Raw genomic sequence first — 24,871 nt, 5'->3', positions numbered from 1 at the left:
CCACTGGCTGTGTGCCTCTGGGCAAGGCTGACCCAGCGGGGTGAGAGAAGAGGGTGGGATGAGAAGGGATTTGAGGGCTCTGGGTGAACACCAGCCTCTTGGTTCCAGTTGGGTGAGGGTTGCCATCTTCTACACGTGGAGAACATGTTTCTGCTGAGCATTCTAAGGACTCCCCTGGTTAGTTTTCTCCACTCGGTGTTTTCAGTACACTACCGCTGGGGGTTGTTTTTGTTTTTGTTTTGATTTTGTCCATGACCCTAGCCAGGCAGGGAGGGTGGGGAGGGTGACAGATGGGGACCCACCCCACCATTTGGGTCCATTAGTCAAGCGATCAGGTTTACTAATATGAGAGCAGCTTCAGCTCCTAATTGAATTCATCTGGAGACATTATAGGGCTGAAGCTGCCAGGAGGGCAACAGGGCCCCTGCAGCATTGCTCCATGATTAAATATTCAAGCCCAGTGAAGGCTGAGAGTCTTTATGGGTGTAATTACTGTGTCTCGGGCCATCGCCAGCCCTCCATCAGGGGCCTGGAGGTTTAAAGCCTCACACAGCTGAACCTCTGGGGCTCTTCAGAGAGCATGACTGTTCTGGGGCTCAGCTGGCAAGGCACCGAAACAGAAGGGACGCCGTGGTGGGTCCAGCCCTGAGGGGCTCTCTCTGCATCTCGGAGCTCTGAGCCAGTCGGACCTGTGGTGACAGTGTGCAGATTCACTGGGCCCCTCAGAGAGCTGGGTTCACTGCCGGGGCTTCTGCCCTGCAGGGAGTGGACGACACGAGCTCCTCAGAAGGCAGCACTGTGGACTGCCTGGATCTTGGGGAGATCCTGAGGAAGATCCCTGAGCTGGCGGATGACCTCGATGAGCCAGATGACTGCTTCACAGAAGGTAGAGTGGCAGCCACAGACCTCCTCCACTTGACATTCATTAGGGCCAGAATCCAGTGCAACAAGTACTCATCTGGTCACCTCTGTGTCCAGGGTTCTGGCCTGGGGTCCAGGGGAGACAGGCAAGCAGTGCCCCTTGCTCCTCACTCCCAAGCTTGAGAGCCCAGCATCAAACACAGATGCCAGACTCGCAGCAGCTGACTGGTGGGATCTGCATCTCATGCCACATCAGACATGGCAAACAGATGCTCTGCCTTCCTCATCACCCTCGAAAACACCTCACTGAATTATAAACCAGCCCTCTTGAGGTTGAAAGGGAAAAGGTAGCCACCACCATAAACTCTTGACTTGGGACATAAAAGGACCCAGAGGAGGGCCATGATGCACCTGTGTCCCTGCATCTCCTATGTGACTCTTAAAGGCAGAACATGCATCTTACTCTTCTTTTTCCTCAATGTTTAGAACAGTGAAGCCTGTTATATTCTCAATAGATATCTGTGCAATAAGTGAATAAACATATAGTTCATGCTATGAAAGTAAGTGTGGCCTAAATAATTAAAGAAACCACTTAATTGAGTTTCCACTTTCACGTGACCCTGAGCTGGGCTGCCCCCAGGCCCCATTCCAGCCATGTGGAGACCCCCCAGTTCAGCACAGGCTCAAGGCATAGCCCCTCAGACACCCCCAGGCTCAGGCCCCGTGTCTTGTCAAAGCTCCAGAAAGGGTGGGATAAGGATAAGGGCTATGCTATCATCTGTAGGGAGGAAGATGCTTGGGAGGAGGTGAGAGTGTGCAAGACCAGTGGTGGAGAGGGACACCTGAAGGGCACGATGGAGAGGCCGCCTGAAAGTGACCCCACTTCTCTCATATTCCAGGAAAGAATTCTTTTCCAAAATAGCAGCAAGTGGGTTTCCCTGCAGAGTGGTTTCCCTTCAGGGCTGGAGTCAAAACATGCCTTCTTTACTAGTGGGACATCGCTCACCATCAGTCCCCTCTCCCCACAGGCTGCATTCGCCACTGTCCCTGCTGCAAAGTGAACAGCTCCAAGTTTCCATGGGCCATGGGCTGGCAGGTGCGCAAGACCTGCTACGTCATTGTGGAGCACAGCTGGTTCGAGAGCTTTATCATCTTCATGATCCTGCTCAGCAGTGGAGCGCTGGTAAGCGGAGGTAGGGGTTCCATGCCACAAAGCCCTCCAGGTGGGGTCTCCACCATCCAAAGGCCCTGGAGCTGCAGCAGTGGGTTCCCCTGATTCCTGGGCTGAAAGTCCCCAACGTGTGGCTGGAAGGCGAGCTGCAGCCCAGCACGAGGACTCCTCTTAGCAGGAGGGCATGGTAGGTGCTTGAGGGGCCTGTGTCATGGCCTGTTACACCTGGCTGCTTGGATTTCAAGCAGTGAGTGTATACACCCTACTTTATTGTTGGGAAAACTGACACTCAAAGGGTTTATGGGACTTGTCCAAGATTACCCAGCTTGTCAGTAGGAAAACCTAACTTTGCCTTCATTTGATCCCAAAGCCCCTGATTTTCCACCTTCTGACCTCCCAACACACTGCCCTTTTCTGAGGGCCCAGTACAAAAAGGAGCATCCTTCCCTGCCCTAACAAGCCGCTTGCAAGTACTGCTATCACTCACTCAAAGTGCATGGCAAATCATTACAACGGCACTTCTCAAAATTTAATCACCCGGGGAACTTGTTAAAATGCACATTCGGATTCAGTAGATCTGGGGTGGGGCCTGAGAATTTGCATTTCCAACAAGCTCCCACGTGATGCTGACCCTGGTCCACAGGCCACACTTTGAATAACAAGGCCTTACAGTCCTCTAGATTCTGAGTTAAGAGACACTTCCTAAGCCCCTTGCTGGGTGTCGAGCTTTGTAGGACAAGGAAGGATGTTCTCTCTGCACCATGGCGTAGGCTCACTACACAGTCTCAACTAATTTTCCCAATGAACCAAGGTAGACGTAGACACAGGAAGGGACTCATCCTTGGCTGTCCACATTTTATGGATGAGGACGTCACAGCCTAGAGACACGGAGGTACCTGCCCAGGCTCCCAGCTCATTAGTTAAAGGGAGGACTAGCATCCCACTCTCTTGATTAACGGTTTCCAGTGTTTCCACTTGCCTTTTGCTCCCTGTGTGCCATTTACTCCCTGAAAACAATCTGCTGACCATCTGGGCACCCACTTAAATGCCATATTTCCCAGGAAGGGAGCCCAAACTGCTCAGGATGTTGTCTCAGCCTTAGGGAGGAGCAAAGGTAGGTGAGAAGGTTTGATCTGAGAGGTGGAAGGAAAGCTAGGCCAGCAAGGGCACAAAGCTGAGAGAGAGGAGTCTCACAGAGCAGGCTGGGCTGTCATCTTGGAGGGGGGGTGGCAGCGTCTGACGGTGCCCACTGCCCTGGCACAGGGTGGTGACGGCCCCCCTAGAATAGCAGTCTCAGCACAGTCCTGAGTGCAGAGGCCACACTGCGGGGCAGAGGGAGGCTGGGCAGTGCATTCTCCACACCTGCCCTTCCCTCTGTCCTGCAAATGATAACCTCAATCATTTGATGAGGACTAAGTGCTTTCTTCATCACCTCCTTCCCTTGGCCCTCTACTCCCCTTCTCCACACACCCCTGCTGCTCCCCTGCCCTCCCCTCCCGGCAGGGAGCTCACATCCTTAACCAGCTGCTGGCCCCACCCCAGTGTTCTCCCTCCCCTCTCCATCTCCTTCCCCAAGGGACTGAACTGGCTGGCACCAAATTTAGTCTTCCTTATGCTTTTACTTTGAGTACGTTTAAAAAAAAATAACATGAGTTTTTATCTGACAAAGTAAAGGGAAAAAAAAATACTTGGAAATTATGGGGAAATGCAAAGAAAAAATATCACCCATTTTCCTATCACTCAAAGAGAATCTCACTTTGAAAACATTTTGGTGCATTTCCTTCCCATCTTTCTTATGCATGTAACACATAAATATTACAAAACGGAAACCACATTTGTGCATTCTGTAATTTCTCAGTAAATTTTCTCAGTAATATGGTCCTCCTACCTCATTAAATGGCTGCAATGTAACTAACCCCCAAGCTCACTCCTAATAAGCATTGAATATCCTATGCACACTCCTTTGGAAACGTTGGCTTGTTTCCCATCTTAGGTCTAGCTTTAGAAGTAGAACCAGAAGCAGGAATTCTTGTGCAGTTTGTGGAGGGTGTGCTTTGAGCTGGAGCATGTGAAGGAAGTAGGACAGAACAGGGAAAGGAGCTGGGAAAAGACATGGGTTCCCATGAAGCCCAGCCTCAGCCTGATCCCACAGGAACTCTGAAGCATAAAGGGCCTCACGGGACAGTCTCACCTTGAGGCAAGGGGATGGTCAGACACTGGCTGCAGCTTCCCCCAGAGGGGTGATATAGTCTTCTAAGGCGGAGGCACTTCCCTTCAGCCCAGGGACGTGTCCTCAGGCAACAGGGGCATTCACCAGCCTTTAGCAACCAACGTTCACAGCAGCTGGGGATGGTCATACTGGCTCCTTAAACAGGATCTAGGTGGGACACCAACAACATCTAGTGTCCTTAGGATACATTCTTGAAGGCAGAATTGCTGGATTTCTAAAAGCTTTGAGTCATATTACCAAGTTGGGGTCCCAAAAACTGAACCAGTTTTCACTCCGCCCAGCTCTATATGAGAGTAGCTGATTCCCCACAGCCAAACTGACTGCAGGGTTCCCCCCCACCATCCACTCCCACCCATGCCCTTTCCTCTTCATCAGTCTGATAAAAGAAAAATGGCATCTTCTCTTCATTTGAATTTCCTTGATTACCAGTGAAATGCAGCATTCTTTTTCAGAGTTCACTGGTGAGTCTTACTTTCACTTTCGCGAACATCCTTTGTTGCTTTTATTTTTAAACTAAGTCACTGTTAGCAGTCCCTTTGGTTCACTTCCAAAATCCAATTAGAGAAGGTTTCCTTTCTCACTTGTGTTCAGCTCCCCTGCAAAGTATAAGCAGGGCTGTGTGTCCTTGTTGGCTCCGAGGAAGTCCTCATTTGTATCTCACAGGGCCTCCTCCACTACCCCACCCTACCTCCCAGAGCAGAGAAAAAAAAATGATGCAGGCAAACTGGTTACCAAAGCTCTCTCAGGGGCTGACTGGGTCCTTCGCTGTCCCTGGGCCCCAGTGCTGTGGGTCTAGGCCGCCTACCATTTTGCTCCTTTCCTTCCAGGCCTTTGAAGATTTTTACCTTGACCAGAAGCCCACCGTGAAGGCCTTGCTGGAGTACACCGACAGGGTGTTCACGTTTATCTTTGTGTTTGAGATGCTGCTCAAATGGGTGGCCTATGGCTTTAAAAGTTACTTCACCAATGCCTGGTGTTGGCTGGACTTCCTCATCGTGAACGTGAGTGTCTCAGTGGGCACTTGTGGGCTTTGGGGTCCTTTCCCCTGGCTGATGGCTGCAACTAACGCAAAGGAAGCTTGGAGGCCTGGCCTTCAAGGGTGACTCCAAAGAGAAGTCTTAGCAAGGGGTCTGAGAATAACCCTGCATACCTGTGATCCAGGTAAGATCCAGGCAGTACATGATTCCAACACAACAGCAACACTCAGGTGAGTCTTCAGTTCCTAGGTCTCCATCCAGAAAGACCACTTACTACCTCTGTATTTTACATCCAAAGCAAGATGGCACATGACCTTGCATCCATTGTCAGGGCTTCTAGACCTAGGGATGCTGAGGACTTCCTGGCACAGAGAACCTGCCCTCCCACTGACTCAATGATCCCCAGCCCTGGCTGCACTTTAGAATCACTTGGGAAGCTCTTAAGAACAGAGTGAACAAACACTACTCTTCCCAGAGATTGGGGTCTTACTGGTCCTGGGTGGAGTCCATGCATCAGTATTTTGTAAAAGCCCCTGGGCATGTCCAATGTGTAGACAGGATTGAGAACCACTGAGCTTAAACCACTGGTGTCTCCCCAGTGGCACTAAAAGGGGCAAAGAGTCCCTTTGGAGAGGTGATGGGCTGGAGCTCATGTGTTCAGATGAACCTGTGGCCACTAGCCCTGCATTAGGGGATTTACCAAGTGCCTCCCACACATTAAACTTGAGATTCCTCAAAGGTGTGAGGAGACCATCCTCAGTAAATCTCCTAAGAGCTCTCCTAGCCCCCAAAGCCCGGAGAGAGCTCCTCCTCCTCTTAACCATACAGTCCTCTATCTATCCAGGCCCTTGCAGTCTTGGCTTTTCAGGATGGCTGCCTGAGCTATTTGTTCACTGCTGCACGTCTGAGGGTCCCTGCAGGTGGGGGAGGCACGTGCTATGTTTGCCTCTGCTTCCCACACTCCCACAGCCACTGGTGCCAAGGTCTGCACATCAGAGGTGTTAGGAAATGTGTCTGTATTTGGTGCTTGCCTCCTGAAGCTGGATGGGGTCCAGTTCAGAACATTCTGTCCAGCCTCCTGTGTTGGCAGGTCCTCCACAGCAGGTCTGTGCACCTAATTCTCTTCTTTCCTGATACCAGTGTGCTAGCAGCATCAGGCCACTGTACCACAGGAATTAGCTGTGAGGCCTGCAATCTGAGTCACAGGTGATAATTTTGTGCATATCATATAATTATTCATAAATGAAAGGAAAATTTTATTCCAGCTACCCACTCTTGTTAGGGGCAGTCACTCCTAAATAGGTCTCACTAGTTTCAGTCCTGATCCCCTGATGTGGTCACCCACTCATCCATCCATCCATCTGCCTACTAATTCTTCCTTCTGACCATCCATCCCTCCTTCCATCTATCCAACCATTCACCCTTCCTTTTTCCTTCCTTCCAAACATCCATTCATGTTTACTTCTTCTGTTTATCCTGTCAGTCCTCTCCTTCCATCCAACTATTCTCACTCTTCTTTCCCTCCGCCCTTCTGCCCATCTATTCATCCTAACCTTCCTTCCATCCCTCTATCAATTTGTCCTTAACCCTTCTATCTTTCTATCTTTTGACTTGTCTTTCTATTGAACTATCCAGTCATCTAACCTTCTATTCACTCATTCAAGCACCTTCCATCCAATTTTCCTTCTGTTCACACATTTTCCATCTTTCTATTCTTCCTTTACTTCATCAATCTATCCTTCCTTTCTTCCACCCATCTGTCCACTCACCTCTTTTTCTTCCATTCATCCATCTACCCACCCATTCTTCCATCCAGTCAACCTTCCATCATTCTCTAATCTCTTCCATTCCTCTACCCATCTCTCTATCTTTTCATTCGTCCATCATTTATCCAGCCATCCATCCTTCCCGAATTCATCCATCCCATTCATCCACTATCCATGATTTTATATTTTATCTTTCTTCTTTGCTTTCTTTCTTCCATTCTTCCTTTCAACTCTCATATCCATCTTTGTATCATTTAGTCCATTCTTCTATCCAACCATCATTCAACTTTCCATCAAGATTTCTTCCTTCTTTCTTTCCTTCCTTCCATCCATCCATCCCAACATGCCTCTCTCTATTTTTTCAATTTATCAAATGCTTATTTATATCAATAGCTACTGCATGTAGGATTGTTTTATGAAGTGCTCTGGGGGGAGATAGAAGCCAAGAAATAAAAATTCCCTATCTCCAGGAGTTTATACTTTACTCTTCCAGCAGGTAGGACAACAGAGAGAAATAAACATATGATGAGGGAGGATGTGGTGAGCACTGCTGGAAATAGTGTCTTAGGGACACAGAGACATGAACCTGCTTCCACTCTGGGGGTGGGGTTGCTGGGCAGGCTTCATATAGGAGGTGGCATTAGATAGATATAAGGCTTAAAATGAGCAGGAGCAACAAGGTGCAAAAAGGACTGGGGGTGGTCAATCTTAATTAAAGAAGGACCCTGGGCAAAGGCACAGACACAGGTACATTTAGGGAACAACTTGATTTGGGTAGGATACGTGGGTGAAATATGACTGGAAAAGCAGGCTGTGGCCATATAATACAGGCTAAGGAGTCTGGAGCTTATCCTGAGATGATAAAGCATCAGTGAAGGTTGGGAGTAAGAGAGAAACATGATCATAATCAAATTTGCAGAGGAGAATGGATGGGATGGATGCAATACGGGAGCCTAGAGACCAGTTGGGAGGCTTGTGGCTTGAGCAGTGGGAATGGAGCTGGGCTTGGATGGGAGGGCTTTGCTGGAGAGGCCCCAGCTCCTAATTGCCCCAACTGCAGATTTTGCACATGAGGCAGCCTTCCCAGGGGCTGAGCAAAAGACTGAACAGGGTCCAGCATGGAACTGGCCCCAAACCTCCTGCTCTCACTTAGCCAGGCAGCTGGGTGCCACCTGCTGGTGTCTGGAGCCTTGCCTGGTTGGAGGAAGGGGGTTGTTTCCATTCCAGTTTTCTGTCCTGGTGGAATAAGCCACCATTCAGAGAACAGGCATTGTTTGGGGCTCTAGCACCCAAGTGTAAACCCTTCCCTTTCTGACATCCCCTCCTAGCTGTCAAGATAAGCTGAGCCTGAATTCAGCCCACCAGTCGTGGTGCAGTTGGGGGTCTCCCAGGATTGGGTCACAGTCTCTGGCAAGCTCAAGCCAATGCATAGGGTATCTCCCTGGCACCTTCAAAGTTCCTGGAAGGTGTGACCATTTTTCCATGTAAGTTTGTGCCTTTGCAGTCCTTGGTCCAACACTTTAAAAAGTGCAAAACTGACCAACCACCAGGGACTCACAACTCAGTCATTATATCTCAGCTCTCTGTCAAAGCTGAATCTCCTGGCCCCATGCCAGTCACTCTTCCTGGAAAACTGCAGAGCTGTGAGGGCCTCGGAGTTCTCTTAGTCTGATTCCTCATTTTACAAAGGTTGAAAGTACAACCTGCACTAACAAGGCACTGACCCAAGGTCACAAAAATATCAGGGTTGAGAGGGAACTAGACCCCACCCAGCCCAGGACTCTTTCTTCCCCACTTTTCTCAGCACGTACAATCGAGCCTCACTTTATATTCCTCAAGATAGACTTTCTGCATAACCCCCATGAAGGGCCAGCATCTCTCCAAGTCTCTGAAAGTCAATCAAATTTTAAAGGCTGTTGGGAACTGGCTGGTGCCTCTAGAGAGGAAAGGGAAGGCTGATTTACTACACTGGGAGCTTGATCACCTACATACAAGGGGGTGGCGATGTGGGAGACTGAGATTTTCTTGGCCAAAAGTTCAGATAAATGATGAATGAAATTTTTAATGAAAGAGAAGAGATTGGACTCTCACTATACCTCTCGTTGGAGTTCAGAATAAGGTGGGAGCCAGGATGATGGCTCTGACAGAGTAGGGAGTGGGAGGGATTTCCTGTCTCCATCCACCAGGGTCAACTTTCTGGAACCCTAGGGTGATGCTTTTGCTCTCTGCCTGCACTCAGATCTCACTGACAAGCCTTATAGCGAAGGTGCTGCAGTATTCTGATATGGCATCCATCAAAGCCCTTCGGACCCTCCGTGCCCTGCGGCCACTGCGGGCCCTGTCTCGATTTGAAGGCATGCGGGTAAGACCTATCTCCTAACTACTCTGGTCTGCAGCACTTGGTACCCATTCCCCCTTTACGCCCTCCATACTACTGACCCTGAGCTCCAGGCCCTACCCCCACAGGTCAGCTCAGGGGTCCCCACTTTCTGCTGTTACATTGGTGGTGCTGCAGTATCCTAACTCTCCTAGTTCTCCTTCAAGTCCCTCTGTAAGCCCGCTTCCCTTCTCACCTCAAACATCACATCTACCAGGACTCAGACCTCACTCTCTCCTGCTCTTAGTGAGGCAATCCTGCTTCACAGCGTCGCAAGCATCTCTTACCTCAATCTCCCCACCCTGCCTTTTGTCCTTATTGCCAAAATCTCCGGAACACCCCAAGCTCTTCATCTTTCCATGACAGATGAGCCTTGCCTCTGACACTCCATTTAAATGCAGTGACATCAGCGGCTCAGCAGCTCAGTCACCACCCACTGGAATGCATCTTCTCTCCAACCCAGCACAGTCATTGGGTCCTATGGATTCTCTCCTTTCATCCATCCCTCTCCTCATCCAAGGCTTTCAGCCACCACCTCGCCCTCACTGTCTTCCTCAGGATGGAATGCTCACAAGTCTGGCCCTTGTCTTATAGGGGATGAGGGACTGCTCATTTTCTCCCCTCCCCTTCCACATAATTATGAGTCTTCTGGTACAGAAAGCAAGGTTTGCTTTCTTCCTCCACCACTGCCTCAAAGAAGACATCGTACCTTCAAAACAAAAGTGGACTTTTAAAATTAACTTGTATCTTTACAAACGCTAGAAGCTTATGATTGAAGTACTTTGATGTTTATTTTATTTTATCTCCAGGTTGCTAATTTACAAATAAACAAGTTTGTGAATATGGATTTGGGTTTTCACTGATTCTTGACCAAAGGACACTATAAACTGTATTTTATAAACATATAGTTTATAAAATAAAGCCAAGTTCTAGAAGTCTGTATGTGCAAGTACAAAACACACACTGGCACCCCTAAATGAGTATGTATGTGCTTGTAAGTGTGTCCATCTCCTCAATCCTAAGGAGAGACACTGAAACCTGCCCTGAATGAACTTTAGAGAGAATGTATAAACCCATCCTCACTGCCCAGTGTCTCTGTCTTCTGAGTCTGAATTATGGCTCTAATTAACCCACTTCTCTTGCTTCCACTGGCTCATGAAGCAGCCCGAGTGAGGGTAGAAAGAACTGGGATTGGGCAAGAAGGGTGTGGCATCGGTGGGGTTCCAGATCTTTCTGCCTTTCCCCCCAGGTGGTGGTAGATGCCCTGGTGGGCGCCATCCCCTCCATCATGAACGTCCTCCTCGTCTGCCTCATCTTCTGGCTCATCTTCAGCATCATGGGTGTGAACCTCTTCGCAGGGAAGTTTCAGAAATGCATCAACAAGACCAGTGAAGGCTTTCTTCTTGTGCCTTGGACTACTGTGAATAACATGTCTGACTGTGAACGTCAAAACCACACTGGAAGCTTCTTTTGGGTCAATGTGAAGGTCAACTTTGATAATGTTGCAATGGGCTACCTCGCACTTCTGCAGGTGGTGAGTCCTGAGATCAACCGTGTCTCTTCCTTTGGCTGCTCGATAAAGTGGAGGGCCTGGGGTCTCCCAGAAGATGCTATGTGGAGACTTTGCAAGGGGTAGCACTCAGTGTGAAGTGAGATTATTCCCTGTTCCTACAGACTGCACCATGAGGCTAGAGGGCCCTACCAATGAGTGTGATCTCCCAGTAGTGCAATTAGACCAATTTGGGCTAATAGAATAGAATAAAGGGATAGGCCTGCCATGGGGCTATATCAGGTGATGACTTAGAATTCACTACTTGTACAAAATAGACCTGGTATAGCCACACAGACTGAACAGTCTTCTATTGCAGATCGTCTCCTAGAGGGTAATAAATTATGTTCCAGTCTATTGTAATGATAGATAATACTTGTGATGATGACAGTCAATAACATTCATGCTTCCATTCATTCATTCATCCTTTGCCTTCATCCACTTGTTCATTCAGTGTTAATGCAATTGCTTATACATTTGTCATGCAGTTACCCACAGCTTCCTGCACTCCACCCTTTGTTCATGCATTCGTTCAACAACAAGTCCCTGAGTAGCTATGGTGTGCTAGGCACTGAAATCAGAGTCATGTCAGAACTGGCTCCAGGGGGGCCAATGCTCTATGAGAAAAACAGACAAATAAGTGAATCAAAACAGAGGCCGATGTAGATGGATGGGAAGACACTGAGTGGCCTCTGTTCCTTGTTTCCAGGCAACCTTTAAAGGCTGGATGGACATCATGTACGCAGCTGTCGATTCCCGGGAAGTGAGTCTCAGCCCGTGGTGACTACCGCCTCCCGCTCTGTGCCTCCCGCCCACATTAGTCTATTTGAAATGGGGTGAAGGTGGCCTTGGTACTGGAAAAGGCGATCACCCAGCAGTCTGGCACTATCCCCCCCGGAGCAGTGTCCAGCTGGCCTTCTGTTGGATATTTAAGCTGACCTAGTCTCCTAGGCTTCTCAAGTTCTTCCTCTGTTCACCGTTGAGGAAATTATCAGATAACCTCTAAAGGACTGTGCATGAGGGCGCTCCCTGGGCAGAGGCAGGGGCAAGGGCAGTGGCTAGCTAGAACAGTGGAATTTCAGGTACTGTCACGGCAGCCAGGTGGAGGAGATGGGTGCTGTTGGGGAAGGACCCTTCCCTGCTGGGGCACAAGACACTGCTGATGCCCTGCCCCATATCCCCTCAACCCACCTCTAAGTTCACTCTCATCCTTTGTTTCTTATTCTGTCTGAGATTTAATTTTCTTCAGTGCCTCAGAGCTGGCTCAGCAGCTCTTCCCCCAAGGGCAGAGGACTTCGAGTCTACAGGGGCAACCCTCACAAATAAGCTCTGGGAGTCTGTAGATAAAAGCTCTCACTTCCCTGTCCCTTGGAGGTACAAATCTGAAGTGTGTTCTACAGTCCTTAGAGCATGGAGTGCCTGTTGCCCATGGTAGTGGTGCTGCCTTTATCCTGTTCCTGCCTCCCCCTCTCTCACTTCTGCTTTCTGGGATCACCTCGCAAATAAGCCACCTGCAGCCAGGTCCTTGTCTCAGGGTTCTTTGGGGTAAACACAAGCTAAGATGCCCCCTCGTCCCCATGCCCCCACTTGTCTGCTCACAGGTGAACATGCAGCCCAAGTGGGAGGACAACGTGTACATGTACTTGTACTTCATCATCTTCATCATTTTTGGCAGCTTCTTCACACTCAATCTCTTCGTTGGGGTCATCATTGACAACTTCAACCAACAGAAAAAAAAGATAAGTGGGGCTTAGGTGTTTCTGTGGTAGTGATGAGTCTTAGACTTACCGTCGATCCCCGGGCCTCGTGACTGAAGCAACACTAGTCACAGCCCCCATGCCTGACCAGGAGCCCAATCTTGGCTTTTAGCACCAACACCGACCTTTGCCCCCTGATTGCAGGCTTCACCCCTGTCTGGGGTCTGGGCCCAGAAAGGACTGAAGGCTGCCATCTGGGGACAATAACAGTGGTGTGTGTTATCCTATCTCTCTGCACTTAGGGGGCCAGGACATCTTTATGACAGAGGAGCAGAAGAAGTACTACAATGCCATGAAGAAATTGGGCTCCAAGAAGCCCCAGAAGCCCATCCCACGGCCCCTGGTGAGCCCCAGAGCTCGCCTCTCTAGCAGAAAGTGTCTGGAAATCCAACCTGACAGCCCATGCCTGTGCTGGTAGGCGTCTGGCCAATGCTCTCTGTGGAGGAGGAGATCTGGGTTGATTTTGAGGATGAGGTAATGAGAGTTCCCAGGCCCAAGGAAGAAAAGTCTGCAAGAAGCAACTCTGATCTTCTGGAGTGAACATACTCCTGCAGGTTTCCAGATAGACCTGTTTAGGGAAGTACTTGAGTTGCCCAACAGGCTTAAGTTTCCAGCACCAGATCAGGAACAGATTAGGCTAAATGATAGTAAGGATGGTTAGAGCCCTGAGATGAAACATTTGTGGTTATGCATTTTGATGTAGGTTGCAACGGATCGCCAGCCTCACCCCACATTCTACCCCATGCCTACAGGAAGACAGAGAGGAAATAGCCAAACCCAACCACCCTGGGATCCTGGGCCCAGTCATGGTCATGGTCAGGTGACACAATAGGAACCAAAAATTATCCTACTCTAGTGTTTAAAGACTGACCAAAACTTAGAGGCATACTCCCCTGTGATTCCTTTATTCAAAAAGATCCATGGCACAGTCCCATTAGCCCTTCCCCACACAAGGGCAAAACCTAAGGACCTTCAGCAAAGGTACAGGCCTTTCCCTAAATGAATCAGGGAGACATACATTCTGTTGGCCAAGACATTATAATTTCTAAATCAAGGCATGGGGTTTGCATAAGATACTAAAAACTTCATGAGCACAAAGTCTTAAAAACATTTACAGGAGGAAAAGAAAATGCTATGACCTTTCACATGCTTTACTTGGAAACAGTGGTCACAAATGTATTACTATTCTCCATTCTGATAAGAAGTATTACAACGGGGAGTGATAAGATGTTCAGACCTCTGTAGGGGCAGAGGTGTCCTTCCAAATACCTCATAAGATCAAGATAACTGGGGTTGAGTTAGCCTGAGGGAGAGTCCCTAAGGCTCAGGGAGTATCCCTCCAATGTCCAGTGGGCAGGAACAGGCTCAAAATTAGAAGATGTAGGTGAAAGGCTGAGCCCAGCCAATCAGAGTCAAGCAGGGGTTACGGGAGAAGGATCCTAAGACCTAATGAGAAGTGAGCAGTTATGTCCCTGCTGACCTTTTCTGGTGGCTGGACTGATGTTGAATCCACATTTGAACAGACACCAAGGTGTTCTGTGCTGGGGTCAACCCTTGGCAAAATCATGACAGTTTTGGGTACCCTTCCCTACATACTTACTCCATCTCTCTATAACATCTCAGCTTCTCCCCTCTCATCAGCCAATCCCACAGGCCACCTCCAGCTTCCTCCTCTCAAGGAAGACAATTTCCTTGGGACAGGGTGAGCTGCATTTCCAAAAGGGACCCTGGAAAGGACACTATCTTAATATAAAGGTAGGAACCTAATGCTGAAATTCCAGGCACTGCAGTAGGAGTGGAAGTCAGTGGTTGGGCAGGAAGACCTACAACAAAATCATCACGTCTCCTAATCAAGCCATCCCCAAGGTCCTCCAAGGTTGGCCCTGGAGGAGGTCTTCCATACGGATAAGCAAAGTGAGACCTCATAGCCCAGCTGTGTTCCTGACATTAGCCATCCCTTTGAGTGGGAGGGGGTGTATATTACTAACTAACTAACTATCCACACTATAATAGCTTTAGTGGAGGAACATGGCTCTCTCCTTAATATTCTGGTCCAGGCACAGCAAACATTATTTCCTTTGTTCCCTTTAGCATAGCTGAGGCAAGGCTGGAACATTTAAACAAGACTTTGAGGTTTAGGGATACCAAAAGGGAAACTAGCAGATCAGGGCCCAGGCGGCAATTGCATCTGGCTGCTCTCCAGGGCCCACGAGCCTTGGCCCATCCTAGCTCCTGGCCAGCATCCATATGGCAGGCAACGTCTTGGCACCCACCCCACAGTGGGACCAGCCTGATCATCTGCCCTCCACAAAGTCCAAGCAATAAGAGAAATGCCCACTCCCACCTAAGACTCACCTTCCCAGCTCCAGTTTCCTCCTCACTAGATTATTGGCACTGGAAAGGCCATCTTCTTCCCTGAGGGGTCCCAACAGGTTGAGCTGGTCAGGTAAGCTGAGCATTGGCACAGGACTCTGCTCCACAGGTGCATGGTTGCCAGTTCATGGCAGGGCCAGCCTCGGATGACATAGGGACCTCCAACACAGGCATGTACATACTACTCCTTGCCACACGTGAATCCCAAGTTCTAAATCTTATGCTTCATCCATAGCAGAGCCTAAGGCTTCCACAAGACTGGGAAATTTTATTCTATAACGTTCCCTACTATAGAAATCACTAAAATCAGGTTTCACATACTCCACTTTATAGGAAAATAATAGGCTCCAGAATATCGCATCATCAGTCACCCACTTCATCATCTCTGAGAGCCCCGAGGGTTGCAAAGAAGTGATCCCTGCCCACAAGCTAAGCCAAGAGCAGCTAGAGAGCCGCTCCACTCCCCAGCAGCTGAATATCCAGGGCAAACTTGATGCCCAGAACTTAGTAATGTTGCCTGCTCTGTTTAGTTAGAAGTCATGAATGGGCCTCTTTTTTTTTTTTTTTTTTTTTTTGCCATTTTCAGTGATGAAATGAAAGCTATTAGTGGCTCAGCATCCCAGAAAAGACATAAGCCAGCAGCTATACCTGGAGCCAGACCCACTCTGATTCTTTGCTCAAACCCTGCAGGGTAGCAACCCATCCCCACCATGAAGCAGAAAGCAGGAACCAGCCCTGTCACAGCCCTTCTCCCCTTTGTGGCTCCTGGGAGCTCCCTGGTGAGACTCATGACAGGTTCCTTTCTCCCTCACAGCCGCTCACGCAGAGCCCTGTACACAGTACACATTCAGGAAGTGCCTTTTGTACAGAATTAAATGTAATCAACCTAGTGGAGTGGCTTTATAATTCTGTTTGAAGTGTGTGTAATTCAGAGCTGTCCGTTCTGTCATCCATTCATTCATCTGCCTATTGATCATCTGTTGCTTTCCAGATACTATGCAGACCCTGGGGATAGGACAGTGAGAGATGTTCCTGCCCTCACAGAGATGACAGTTCAGTGAGACAGGAAAACAATTAGTAAAAATCACGCACATATTAATTCACAGGCTGGAGAAATTGCCAAGGGAGAAAGAATGGCGTGAAGAGCAAAGGGTACATAGGACTAAGCCTTGAGGAACTCTAATATCTAAAGGTTGAGTAAAGAAGACTCTAAAAAGAGCAGACAGAAAGGCAAGAAGAGAACCAGGGAAGTAAGCCCTCTGGGAACCAAGAAAAGAGAGTTTCAAGGCAGAGGGGGCGGTAAGCGATGCCAAACCAGTATGTTGGACGTTACGAGTGATCTTAACAAGCACCATTTCAATGGCAGGATGGGAACAAAAGCTATGTTGGAGTAGGCTGAGGCGTGAATGGGAAACAGTGATTGCACACAACTCCTTCAAGAAATTTAACTGTGAAGTGAAGAGAGAAGTAGGCTGGTAGCTGGAGAGAGATGTGAGATTCAGGAAGATTTTTCTCTAAGTTAGGAAAAACTAGGTCATTAGAGATTTAGTAAGGAACCGAGAGCTAATAGCCAAGAGTGGCCAAGTGTGGCCAAGAGTCTCACTCATCAGTAATGAAGCAGAGGGACCAGGAGGTCAGTAAGTGGTAGCGATGAAGAGGGGGCAAAGGAAGGCTAACTTGAAGACACAGGCATCAGAGGAGGAAGGGTTTTACAAGACACAGGAGGAGCAAAGGTCTGGGAGTGACAATGGGGAACAAGAGGGACCTCAGCTCTGCCCCCAGCCCTAGGGTCCATGGCATGAGGAGAGTGAGCAGCCACTGAGTAGGAGGAGAAGTTTGCAGATCAAGGCAGGTGAGTTCCACAGAGCTCAGAAGTGTCTGAGAAGGTGAGGGTGGAGGATGAGGTTGGAATCAAGAGCTCACAGACCAGTAAGATGTTAACAGCACAGGAAAGTCTAGAGGGCCACACCAGGAAAAATTTTTTAAACACCATAAAAATAGCCCCCTAAAAATGATCTCTTGGTTGTCCAGACCACTCTGCCTCTCTCCAAGAATGCAAACAACCAAGACCTGCTTAGACATCTGCACAAAATGAATCAGCTATATGTATGCATATATCCCCATATCCCCTCCATCTTGAGCCTCCCTCCCATCCTCCCTATACCACCCCTCTAGGTCATCACAAAGCACTGAGCTTATCTTCCTGTGATATGCAGCAGCTTCAAGGCTATGGGGATTTAGGTGGCCCAGAGAAAGGACTGGAGGGGCACTGCAAGTGGAGGGAAGAGCGTGGACAAGGACAAAGTGCCTAGTGACTTCGTGGGGCCAGGAGAGGCAATGAGGTAGAAACAACTAAGAGTGAGATTTTGGAGGGTTAGGATTCTGCTTCTGTTGGGATGTGGAGTGTGAGGGAGACAAAAGAGACAGACTTTAAAAACCCATCTGTGAAGAACACAGCCTCTCCAGATGCCTGGTTTATGTTGCTAAAAGGCCTGATGTACCATCTCTTGTTTTCTCAGAACAAGTACCAGGGCTTTGTCTTTGACATCGTGACAAGGCAGACTTTCGACATCATCATCATGGTCCTCATCTGCCTCAACATGATCACCATGGTGGTGGAGACTGATGAGCAGAGTGAAGAAAAGACAAAAATCCTAAACAAAATCAACCAGTTCTTTGTGGCCGTCTTCATTGGCGAGTGTGTCATGAAGATGTTCGCCTTGAGGCATTACTACTTCACCAATGGCTGGAATGTATTTGACTTAATTGTCGTGGTCCTTTCCATTGGAAGTAAGTGGGCATCGCATGTGGTGGGGACACCCAGCCTCTACTTGGTCTTGTTTTGGCTGCTTTTTCAAAACCAAGGGGACAGCTAACAAACTTTTAAAAACCTACGTTGTATGTTAGAAGAGCCCAGTATTTGCTGCTTTGCAAGAGCAGCAGATTTAAAATGCCCCGGGCCTCTCAGTGAAATGCAGAGGTTCCACTAGCCTTCTCCATGCTGCCGTGAAGGGTATTCAGGCACCTACTGTGTGTGCAGCCATCGCCAGAAATTTGGGAGCCGATAGGGAACAATCACGCACAAGAAAACCTAAGATGATGGAGTTTCCAATGGGTCTTATCTTTATGGCCTTCAAAGCAGAGAGTGGGTGCTGTGGTGTGAGGTGAGTCATAAAATACTTTCTGGAAAAGGAGGTGGTTGCCAGAAGAGTGAGGAAAGACCAGGAGGAGATTGTTCAAAGGAGATTCTTAAGTCAAGGGTCTGGAATTAAATCTCTGTATAACTGTCCACTTAGGGAATATGAGTGACAGTAAAGTCAAGGGACCAATGCCAAGAGATCAATGCTATTATGACCTAGTCTGGGTGTTGTTGAATGACAGGCTCAGTATTTGGGGGCCAACGGTGTTCAGAGAAAATGAATGGAGTCAGAGGTTAAAATGGGGATTGGAGCCACCATAATTGAGTGCTTGCTGAGTTCTGAGCACTGGGCTGGGATCCACGGATCTCCACAGCAGCCCTGGGAAGGAGTGTTACTATACTTATTTTATACATTTAATATGGAGCCTCAGAGATTAAGAAAGTTATGCAAGGTCATATAGTTTGTAAAGGGTGGAGCTGAATTTAGACCATGCTAATATTCTTTTTAATAAACTAACAGCCTCCTACCAAAGACCAAGATACCGTCCCTGGCCTTCGTGTGGTTTAGCCAAAGTTGGATCCTATAAAGGCCAAATCCCAGCACACCAGGTTTACTTTGCTTTGTAAATATATCCTGACCTATTATATCATGACCTCCTTACTTTTCATGTCAGGGCATAGCTGTAGATTTTATTTTCCATTGATTTACTATCAAGAGCTAATAGCATCTGAATACAACAAAGGCAGCACTTAATCTCTCTATCCTGGTGCTGAAACACAGCCTTGGGTTGTGTTTGTTTGGGGAGTTTAAATTTATTTTTGTTTTTTGTTTTGTTTTATTTTCCTATTGCTGCTGGGTTTTCCAGGGGCGGGGTGGGGGAGGTTTGTTTTGTTTGTTTGTTTGCCTTCCAAAGTGAGAGACTCTAAAGGCCATTTTTAATTTTATATTAGAGAAGGGAGCTTGCTTATGTGACTTCCCACATCAGTACTATAGAAATAAAATATACTCAGAGTACTCCATTCTATTATGGGGACACCTTAACTACCAGTTCCTATGACCTACACAGAAACACCCGTCACTGGACAGAAATCACTCATAACGACAGCTCGAAAACAAGTGCAAGAACCCACTAGCCATTCTTCCACTCTCCCTCCCTCTCCCCTTCTTCCTTTCCACCTGTAAGACATGTATTGATTGTCTAATTGTTACAAGTATGAAGACTCATTCTCCCTTGTAAAGGTAGGCTAGTTGGCTGGCAGAATCTTAGTAGATTATAAAAACACATATGTATCTCACACTATGGGAAAATGCCCCAGTTAAACTGGACTTTAAGAGAAGGGCTTTCATAAAGATTTCATAATACAAAATTATAATTATCCCAATTCTCCTCCATTTCCTTCCTCCTTCCAACACAATACTGTGACCACCCATATTCATAGGACAAAAGGCGAGTAGGAGAATGGGATCAAGGGCACCCTGGCAAGGAGAGAGAGCTTCTATCGTACCCCTCACCATTTCTCCCGAGAGGTTTTGAATCCTGTTTGACCTAAAGGCCTTGCCTAATCTTTGGTGGTCTTAACAGGCCTCCACAGGTCCCCAAGACCAAGTTTCACAAATCTTCAAGTTAGATATCACATAGGGAGATATACACACTCTTGTTCATAGTTCGGGTTAGGGGGCTATAAATGACCTTAAACTAGCCCATCTCTAGGCCCTAACACAGAGTTCAAACACAGCTGGAAATGAAAGAAACAAATAAAATCTATTATGCAGACAGCTGGCCATTCAAAACCATTCTGTTTTAGCTGTCAGCAAGGTGCCCAAGTCCTCAGGCCCCTTATAATTAATACTAGGCTCTGTACAATTATCCACAGGCCCATGTGCCAGGAACTGAGTCAATCTTCGCAGTAGGAGATAGGGAGATGAATCACAGTGGGTCCCAGCCTTCACAGAGCACAGGACCAGGGTGGAAGTAAAGGCATGACCCAAAGGCTGAATTCTCAGGAAAGAGCCGTGTCTATGTTACAGACGGAAACAGACAATGGACTGTGAGCATGTGGAACAGGGTGCAATCACTTTCAGCTGAACTAGGCTGCAGAAATTGGGTTTTGACCACGTACGTTGACTAAGAATGTATCTGGATGGAGGGAAAGATAAGAACATGGTGGGAAAGGTGAGACTTACTCGAGGGAGACAGGATTTATGCAATGGGCACTTACTGAGCCCCTACTTTATGCCATCCACTGTGCCAGGCTCAGAGGGTCCAGAGTCCCTGAATATGGGTGCTCACTTGGAGGTCCATACCAGGCAGAGAAGAGGGGGTGTGATCCAGTCAACTTTGTCAGGGCTCATGGTTGGAAGTACTAATTAGATCATTTCCCCTCACTTTTAAAGGCCTGGTGTTTTCTGCAATTCTTACATCACTTGGAAATTTATTCTCCCCGACGCTTTTCCGAGTCATCCGCCTGGCCCGGATCGGCCGCATCCTCAGGCTGATCCGCGGGGCCAAGGGCATCCGCACGCTGCTCTTCGCGCTCATGATGTCCCTGCCCGCCCTCTTCAATATTGGGCTGCTGCTCTTCCTGGTCATGTTCATCTACTCCATCTTCGGCATGGCCAACTTCGCCTACGTCAAGTGGGAGGCTGGCATTGATGACATGTTCAACTTCCAGACCTTCGCCAACAGCATGCTGTGCCTCTTCCAGATCACCACGTCGGCAGGCTGGGACGGGCTCCTCAGCCCCATCCTCAACACGGGGCCTCCCTACTGCGACCCCAACCTGCCCAACAGCAACGGCACTAGAGGGGACTGTGGGAACCCCATCGTGGGCATCCTCTTCTTCACCACCTACATCATCATCTCCTTCCTCATCGTGGTCAACATGTACATTGCGGTGATTCTGGAAAACTTCAATGTGGCCACGAAGGAGAGTACGGAGCCCCTGAGCGAGGATGACTTTGACATGTTCTACGAGACTTGGGAAAAGTTCGACCCGGAGGCCACCCAGTTCATTACCTTCTCTGCCCTCTCAGACTTTGCAGACACACTCTCTGGCCCCCTGCGGATCCCAAAACCCAATGGGAATATATTAATCCAGATGGACTTGCCCTTGGTCCCTGGAGATAAGATCCACTGTTTGGACATCCTGTTTACCTTCACCAAGAATGTTCTGGGAGAATCTGGGGAGTTGGATTCTCTGAAGGCAAATATGGAGGAGAAATTTATGGCAACTAATCTTTCAAAAGCATCCTATGAACCAATAGCAACCACCCTCCGGTGGAAGCAAGAAGACATTTCAGCCACTGTCATCCAAAAGGCCTATCGCAGCTACGTGCTGCACCGCTCCATGACGATCGCCAATCCCCCGCCTGTGCCCAGGGCTGAGGAGGAGGCTGTGCCACTCCCAGATGAAGGCTTTGTTGCATTCGTGGCAGATGAAAACTGTGTGCTCCCAGACAAATCTGAAACTGCCTCTGCCACATCTTTCCCACCATCCTACGACAGTGTCACTAGAGGCCTTAGTGATCAAGTCAACTTAAGCACATCTAGCTCGATACAAAATGAAGGGGAGGCTGCCACTAAGGAAGCCACTGGGCCCTAGTGAGGACCCTCCAGCATGGGCACGTCCAGCTCTGATGTATCCTTCTGCTCTGTGACAACTTACCACCACCGCCTCACCAACGCATGCCACTGGTCACAATGTCAGAATGGGGCAGGGAATACAGTTGGTACCCACCTTTGGAGAAACCCTCACACACTAACAAGAGTCAGAAGCCAAGGGCATTTCCGCTGTGACTTCCCTTTTAATTTTCAATATCAGATGATGGGTTCCCTTACTTTCCAGAAAATGTCCCTGGAACATTTTATTTTGATGGTGACCAGAGCTTATATTTACCAAGACAAACACCTCAGGACCAGAATTTCCAAAGATACATGGCAAGGATGTTGCTAAAGGTCCAAGGTCATCCTCTGTGAAACACCACATAGAGACTGGCAGTGTTATTTAGGATTTTGCATGACTGCATGCTGAGAGCTGCCGGACAGCTGCTCCAGCCCAGGGTAATACCTGTGGTCTATGTCATGAAAGGCCTCTGAGATACCCATTAAAATTAATATTTTTAAAGGTATGTCAAAACCAATGTTATATCCTAAAGCATCATTTTAAAAAATTATGTGACACTGACATGTCATAAATCACGTCTCCTTCACTTTCAGGGTTCCTGATATTTTGCAGTTTGGGTTCAGGCTGGGTAGGCCGGAAGGAGCATTGTCCTGGGAGCCTGTTCTCATCCTAACTAACTCTCCCACTGCTTGCCTGGCTGACCTGGGCCAAACTCATTCCCCTCTGAACCACTTCCCCATGGTGGCGGAGGGCAGAATGGACAGTCTTTGCAGCCTTTGCATTTCATGTTGTAGAACTCAGTGATGCCCTGTCCCAATTCAGACAATGAAAATACTCTCCCCTGAAGCGGCAATGGCCAGACCTTTCTGCTGTATGGCCAAAAGACAGCTTTTGAATATATTCTAGAGGCTGTTTCACCTCTCATAGACTTAAGGATGGAGGTTTTCACATTCCCCTCGGACCAGGACTCCATAATTAGTATAATCAAAAATAAAGGAACATTTTGAGAAAGATGATCTGGGAGACAAAAGGTAAGGCCAATACTTTCTTTAACTCATCCTACAAATGTTTTTAAGTACCTATTATATGACAGGCACTGCTCTAAGCACAAGACATAATGAGAGTTAAGCCCCAAAAGATTCACTGGATTTATGCATTGAATGGTGGAAGGGTTGCCAAGGGATGATATTCAGGCCAAAGTCACATGGCAGGTCTTGAGATGAAAGAGATTAAGAAGTTCGTGTGATAGCATAAGACATAAAGGGTCTTAATGAGAGCCATGATCGTCTATTAACTCTTGGGACATTCCTTGCCATGATGACAAGGCTCAGGTCAATTCATTGATAAGTATTTTATCGCTTCATAAGATTTCCCGTTTATTCAATTACAAAGACTAAAGACTGGTCCCCCTGACAGGCTTCATGGACACAGATTTTTCTGGGGCCGCACAGAAAATTCTATCCTTTCTCTATCGCAGTTGGCCCAGCAGAGGCCAAAGAGGCTTTCGAAATGCTTATTGGGGTTTGCAAGCACCCACAGAAGCAGGTTAATAAGATGATGATGGAATAGCTGAGGGCACAGCCTGACCCAGTACAGATCAGCTGTTCTCTGGATGCTTGGTTTGTATCTAAAAGATGAGTTCAACCAAATGGCACTGGACCAGAGAGCACACATATTCACTGTGCAGCTACTTCAACGGCTAAATCTCATGCAGCCGATGAAAATGCCCTCGGAGAGGATGCTTGCCCAAGTGTTTATAAGACAGCTGGGTGGACAGAGAGCTTAGGGAGTGGCTTACTTTTACAATGTTTTGTGGAAGACTTAAATGTACCCAACCATCAGACTAGTTTTATTAAGTAGATGATATTATTCTCAAATATATTCTTGTTACATATTTTGTCCCAGCTTGTGAGTTGAATTGTGTCCCCCGCAAAAGATAAGGACCCCTACCTAAAACTGTATGGTACCTAGGAATCTGACCTTATTTGTACTTAAAATCAGTTCCAGGTGTATCTATATTTGAAAGGCAAATCTATAAACGTTTTAGAAGATAATATAGGAAACTATGTGACCATAAAATTTTAAAAAGGCTGATAAACTTGACTACATTAAAATTTAGAACATAAATTCATGAAAATAGATCATTAAAAAGAATGAAAAGGCAAGCTGTCAAGTGGATAAAATAAATAAAACACATCCAACAAAAGTCTAATATTCAGAGATTTTTATTAACATCTATAAATCAATACAAAATAGACAACACAGTAGGAAAAATGGCAAGAGATTTGAAAAGGCACATCACAAAGGAGGAAACCTGAATAATCAATAAGCACATGAAAGAGCACACAATCCTAATTAGTAATCAGGGAAATTCAAATTAAAACCATGGTGAAATATCACTACACACCTATCAGATTTATAAAAGTTTTAGAATCTAACAAATATCAACTGCTGGCAAAGATGTAGAGCAACAGGAAGTTTAATGCACTGCTGGAGCATGTAAATTGGTGCAACCATTTTGCAAAACAGTTTAACTTAAACTTTTTACATATACTCGTGACTTGGGTTTTCCACTGGTAGGTATGAAACCTAGAGAAATCCATGCACACATGCTCTAGGAGACATGAACAAGATTTCTTATTATCATTGTTCATAATAGACCCAAATTAGAAACAACCTAATGTCCATCAGCAGTAGAATAAATTAATAAATTGTGGTACATTTTTAAAATGTAATTTTATGTGGTAATGAGAATGAGATATAGCCTTGTACAAGTTTATGGATGAATCTTAAAAACATAATATTGAGTGAAAGAAGCCAGTCACCAAACTATATATACTATATGATTTTATGAGGTTCAAAATCAGGCAAAATTAAATATACTGTTTAGGGATGCATAAAGAAAAGCAGGGATTTGTCCATTAAAGGCAGTGTAGAGGTTAGTAATAGGTGGAAGGAGGCATTGTGACTAGATCTCTGGCAATGTTCTAATTTCCCCCCTAGGTGGTTCTCTTTATAAGTGCTGACTTTATAACCATGTGTTAAGC

At 47.3% G+C, this 24,871-nt stretch overlaps 1 protein-coding gene across 1 annotated transcript in view; it reads left to right on the top strand.

Annotated features, from left to right (window-relative positions):
- The window catches only part of SCN10A (sodium voltage-gated channel alpha subunit 10), an 88,061-nt gene extending 65,887 nt beyond the window's left edge, over nucleotides 1-22,174 (top strand). The window contains exons 19-28 of the mRNA XM_060307229.1: nucleotides 763-886; nucleotides 1,890-2,044; nucleotides 5,090-5,263; nucleotides 9,245-9,367; nucleotides 10,632-10,916; nucleotides 11,641-11,694; nucleotides 12,533-12,670; nucleotides 12,927-13,031; nucleotides 17,581-17,851; nucleotides 20,596-22,174. Coding sequence (XP_060163212.1) covers nucleotides 763-886; nucleotides 1,890-2,044; nucleotides 5,090-5,263; nucleotides 9,245-9,367; nucleotides 10,632-10,916; nucleotides 11,641-11,694; nucleotides 12,533-12,670; nucleotides 12,927-13,031; nucleotides 17,581-17,851; nucleotides 20,596-21,803 — 2,637 coding nt within the window. The 3' untranslated portion in view covers nucleotides 21,804-22,174. The remainder of the gene's footprint in view (nucleotides 1-762; nucleotides 887-1,889; nucleotides 2,045-5,089; nucleotides 5,264-9,244; nucleotides 9,368-10,631; nucleotides 10,917-11,640; nucleotides 11,695-12,532; nucleotides 12,671-12,926; nucleotides 13,032-17,580; nucleotides 17,852-20,595) is intronic.
- Nucleotides 22,175-24,871: the final 2,697 nt, after the last annotated feature.

Source organism: Globicephala melas, chromosome 11 (assembly GCF_963455315.2).
Source record: "Globicephala melas chromosome 11, mGloMel1.2, whole genome shotgun sequence".
In the NCBI taxonomy this organism is placed as follows: Eukaryota; Metazoa; Chordata; class Mammalia; order Artiodactyla; family Delphinidae; genus Globicephala; species Globicephala melas.
The sequence above is the reverse complement of the archived record's forward strand: the minus strand, read 5'-3'. Positions and strand labels throughout refer to the sequence as shown.